General features: G+C 35.5%; 1 protein-coding gene across 1 annotated transcript; it reads right to left on the bottom strand.

The window, feature by feature from the left end:
- Nucleotides 1-336: 336 nt before the first annotated feature.
- On the bottom strand, nt 337-738 carry LOC147467953 (uncharacterized). Its single transcript, XM_086556192.1, has one exon. The coding sequence runs from the start codon at nt 736-738 to the stop codon at nt 337-339; it is 402 nt and encodes a 133-aa protein (XP_086412318.1).
- Between the last annotated feature and the right edge of the window lie 1,762 nt (nt 739-2,500).

Here is a 2,500-nt window from a genome sequence, read left to right as displayed (position 1 = left end):
CATCATAGTCTATATCTTCAATCTTGAATATATATATATATATATATATATATATATATATATATATAAATACACACAAACACACACACACACACACACACACACACACACACACACACACACATATATATATATATATATATATATATATATATATATATATATATATGTATATATATACATATTCATATTTACATATATATACAGTATATATATATATATATATATATATATATATATATATATATATATACATATATATATATATATATATATATATATATATATATATATATATATATATATATATATATATATATACATTCATTCATTCATTCAAGTGCCATGCCTATAGGCGTCGGCGACCAGTGATCTCCAGCCTTCACGGTTACAAGTATGACGTATGGCAACAGTTGGTGTCTCCACTTTTATCCATAATGATATCCTTTCAATCATCTTCTCTCTTGGTCTGCCCCGTCCTCTGCTTCCCTTAATCTTTCCTGTTGTAACAAGGTTTTCCAGCCCCTTCTTTCTCATTACATGTCCAAGGAACTTTGACTGCCTTATGCGAATGTCCTTTAGCAGAGTTTGCTCTGTACTTACTGTTTTTAATATTTGCTGATTTGTTACCCTATCCTTGTAAGAAACTTTTAACATTCTTCTAAGGAACCACATTTCTGCTGCATTCAGATAATTTTCATGCTTCTGGGTAATGTTCCAAGCCTCACATCCATACATCAAAATTGGCAAAACGTAGGATCCAAGTACTCTAAGGCGTGTTTTGATGGTTAGTTTATGATTTGAGAAAATGTTCTTCATATTTTGAAATACAGATTTTGATTGTGCTATCCTACTCTTAATTTCAGTCTCACATCTGCCATCTGAAGTTACTCATGCTCCTAAATATTTGAAGTCTTCCACTTGTTTTAAGGTCGAACCATTCAATTCTATATTGCACCTTGGGATATCCTTATTCTTTGATATTACCATTGTCTCTGTCTTCTTTTTATTTAGTCCTAGTCCCAGTTTTTCACTTTCTTCATTAATGATGTCAACTAATTCTTGAAGATCTCTTTCAGCTGTGGCTATTAGGACTACATCATCTGCATAGCGGAGGTTATTGATGTTGTGACCTCCTATGGCTATTCCAGGGATGTTTTCAATTTTTCTCATGATGACTTCACTGTACAAAGAGAACAGGTAAGGGGACAGAACACAGCCTTGTCTAACTCCTCTCTTGATCTTTTGATACTCACTAATTTCACTTTCTATCCTGATGGCTGCTGTTTGTTGCCAATATAGGTTTTTAATAATTCTCAAATCTTTCCCACCTACATTAATATCTTGTAGCATATTCAGGATCTCCTCATATTTTACTGTATCAAAAGCTTTTGTGTAATCTATGAAGCAGAAGTACAGATCTTGTCCAACTTCTATTGACCTTTCTATAATTGTTAATATGTAAATTGCATTTGTTGTTCCTTTGCCTTCCACAAAACCACAATGCTCTGCTCCTATTTCGGGTTTGACTCGATTCCGTGCCCTTAGCATGATGATTCTTAACAATATTTTTTGATATGACTCATCAAGCTAATTGTCCTGTGCAACTCACACTCAATTGCTTCTGGCTTTTTTGGTAAAGCTATAAAGACTGATTTTAGCAGCTCCCGTGGGATTTTTCCAGTGTCATAAATATTGTTGAGGAATGATGTTAGTTTTGCTACACCAAATTCCTCAAGTATCAATATGTTCAATAGCAATATTGTCTGGGCCTGCAGCCTTTCCTGATTTTATCTTTCTAATTGCATGTCGGACTTCATCCCTTATTATTGGTGGCCCAATAATATATATATATATATATATATATATATATATATATATATATACATATATATATTAATGGTACCTCCGGACTAAAACTACTCCCCCCACCGTGCACAAGGCCGACAGGTGGGGGTACCAGGCCACACACCTCTTAAATATGATTTCCCAGTCAAGACAATGGCCCTCATTCCCCGGAAGCGAAGGAGCCCCTGGTCACGGCGGCGATCAGGATCGCTCCGGAGCAGAGGGCGCTAAGAATCTCCGGTTAGACCCAGGCCGCCTAAAGATGATGAACTTATGCACATACAATGTAAGGACCCTGAGAACAGAATCTGATCTTCTGACACTGCTTGAGGAACTTTCATTTATTAAATGGGATATTGTAGGACTTTCTGAAGTTAGGAGACTAGCCGAAGAGCAGAAATTACTAAATGATGGGCACTTATTATACTGGCGAGGTAAACCCTTGGATAGCAAACAAGAATCAGGAGTAGGTTTCTTAGTTCACTAGCGACTTGAAAAGAATGTTAGGGAATTCTATAGTGTGAGCGAAAGAGTGGTTTCTGTAATACTGAAACTAAACAACAGATATAGCCTAAAAATTATCCAAGTGTACGCTCCTACCAGCAGTCATAGTGATGAGGAGATAGAGAGATTCTATGAAGATGTGCAAGCA

Source organism: Penaeus japonicus, unplaced genomic scaffold, assembly GCF_977035675.1.
Source record: "Penaeus japonicus unplaced genomic scaffold, GWHDUDI00000001_assembly GWHDUDI00000032, whole genome shotgun sequence".
Taxonomy (NCBI): Eukaryota; Metazoa; Arthropoda; class Malacostraca; order Decapoda; family Penaeidae; genus Penaeus; species Penaeus japonicus.
This window is presented reverse-complemented; position numbering and strand designations above follow the sequence as displayed.